This window comes from Oryzias melastigma, linkage group LG2 (genome assembly GCF_002922805.2).
Source record: "Oryzias melastigma strain HK-1 linkage group LG2, ASM292280v2, whole genome shotgun sequence".
In the NCBI taxonomy this organism is placed as follows: Eukaryota; Metazoa; Chordata; class Actinopteri; order Beloniformes; family Adrianichthyidae; genus Oryzias; species Oryzias melastigma.
The window spans coordinates 10,981,818-10,984,229 of record NC_050513.1 but is presented as its reverse complement, the minus strand read 5'-3'; the positions used below and the strand labels follow the sequence as shown (position 1 = coordinate 10,984,229).

Here is a 2,412-nt window from a genome sequence, read left to right as displayed (position 1 = left end):
CGAATGTTTTGTTACCAGATTTCGGAAAAAAAGGAAAGGAGCAGGAGAATCACTACTGAGTGAATGCTTACTAAGCACAATAAACAACATTTCTATTTCAATTTGCAGATTATAAGGTTTTACCAGAGGCCGCCAGAGGACAGAAGATGTCAATCCCGCCTCCCTCCTGGGCTGGCACCACCCACCCAGAGATCTTTTCCCAGAATTCTCGGTGATCAGGGTCAAGCAGGCTCTTCTCGGTCAAGCAACTTCCTGAAAGCAAAATAAAGTAATTATATTGGGAGTTATATCTTTATATCAAGTGGTGTTTAAAAGATGGAAGTAGCTTAAAATTATCAATTTTTTACATCTTTTGATGTATTTTCAAGATTGTGGCATTTTTAGCCAAAACGTTCCCCCAAAAAACTGTTGTTTTCTGTAAACACAGCAGGTAAAGTATTTTTTTTCCTAAAATCAAAACATTTCTTTTGGATTATTGACAAGGATTTACTTCAAACACACACTTAAATCTCACTTTCGAGCACATGAACTTCTTCTGTTCCCCCCGGGACCAGCAGGCCGAGCCTCTGAACCTGCCGGCCCGAGACGGCTCCCTCCACCTGGGATGAAAGAGCAGAGAGCGCCCCTCTGTGGTCGTAGAGAACCACAGTCACCCCAGCTCTCACACCGCTCAGCACCAGCTGAAACAAACACAAGTGAAATCTCAATCTATGTTTGATCTAAAATAGGTTTTAAAAGTCATTTTAGCTGGGGGTTTTTTTACCTCATAGGCAGGGATTCTGTTGGAGATGAGCAGTAGAAGAGCTGGAGAGCTGCTGTGATGATAGGTGGAGATGGAAGATGGAGGTCTGTCGGAGGACAAGAATCATGGAAAACACTGATAGCCACAACTTTTGTGCCCAAATAGCACGATTTGCACTCCTTTGACATTTTTCACCAAGCCTCTTCCAACTGTAGGGGGTGGATATGCGCTAGTAAACCGTAGAAAAACTGTCCTTCAAGAAATGTCTAAATAGGCTCAGCAACAAAAACTTTATTAATGTTTACATGAGACAATCACCTGTACACAGAGGGGGCAGGGATCCTCTCTGAGCTCAGTCCTGCCGTCACGGTTCGTGCTCTGACCAGACTGAGGCTGGACTCTGATGCCCCTGGAGGCCGGGATGAAGAGGGTCTAGAGCTGAGGGGCGACTCCGAGCGAGGAAGAACTGTCAGGGATCCTCCACCTCTGGCTCCTTCTAGCTTGACGTTGCTGCCCCAGAGTCTCCTGGTACTCATAGTCCATCCTATGTTTGTCACAGAGGATGAGGATGCGACTCATTTTACAGCTCTTTTTATGTAACAGTAAAGTTGATATCAACTCATCCAATAAATTATATAAACTTTAATACCAGATAATAGTTCATTTTTGTCTTGTATGTTTTATCAAAACTGATGCCTGATGGGAGATGTAGTGAAGATGAGGCTCAGGTGAAAGGCAATACTCAGGGGATGGCTCCCTCTAGTGGTCAGAGGGGGAGATAGCAGCTTGCATCCTGACGGTACTTTAGTACAGTTTCTCATTAAACTTTTAATACATTTGTTTCTTAACCTTCTGAATCTTTTAGAATCTTGCTCATTTAATAGTTTTTTATTTTAAAAGAATACATTTCTTATCTTGAATTGTAAGACGAAAAAAAATATCTCACTTTAAGGGGCGCAGCTAGAGAAAAAACAAAACCAATCGATAAAAAGGAAAAAAAGTTTGAACTTTCCATTCCTTAACAGCAAAAAAGCTTTTGTAAACACATATTAACATTTTATTTGCTTATTCCGAAACAAATTAGCGTTTATTAGAATTTTCTAAGTTCAAATTAGCATTTTGTGGGCACAAATGACCAACTTATTAGCATTTTGTGAGTATAAAATAGCATTTTGAAAGGTACTAACTATATTTTGGGGGGGGGTTAGCAATTTGTGAGCACAAATTAGCATTTAATTAGCATTTTGTGGGCACAAGTCAGCATTTTATTAGTATTTTGGAAGTACAAAATAGCATTTTATTAGAATTCTGTAGGTATAAATTGGTCATTTGCAAGCACACATTAGCATTTTGTAAGTACGAAATAGCATTTTGTAAGCAAAAATTAGCATTTTATTAGCATTTTTTAAGAACAAAATAGACTTGTGAGCACAAATTACCATTTAATTTGCATTTTCTAGGCACAATTTAGCATTTTATTAGCATTTAGCATTATTTATTAGTATTTTGTAAGTACAAAATAATTTTTTTTAGGATTCTGTAGGTAAAAAAACTGTAATTTGCAAGAACACATTAGCGTTTTGCGGGCAAAAGTTAGCATTTTATTAGCATTTTCTAAGTACGAAATAGCATTTTGTGAGCACAAATTAGCCTTTATTCAGCATTCTGTG

The 2,412-nt window shown here is 38.6% G+C and overlaps 1 protein-coding gene across 1 annotated transcript in view; it reads right to left on the bottom strand.

Moving 5' to 3' along the window:
• LOC112160197 (epithelial cell-transforming sequence 2 oncogene-like) overlaps window positions 1–2,412 on the bottom strand; it is a 16,046-nt gene that overhangs the window by 8,993 nt on the left and 4,641 nt on the right. The window contains exons 5-8 of the mRNA XM_024294605.2: window positions 1,061–1,286; window positions 764–848; window positions 515–680; window positions 124–252 (exon numbers count right to left, since the gene is read on the bottom strand). Coding sequence (XP_024150373.1) covers window positions 124–252; window positions 515–680; window positions 764–848; window positions 1,061–1,286 — 606 coding nt within the window. The remainder of the gene's footprint in view (window positions 1–123; window positions 253–514; window positions 681–763; window positions 849–1,060; window positions 1,287–2,412) is intronic.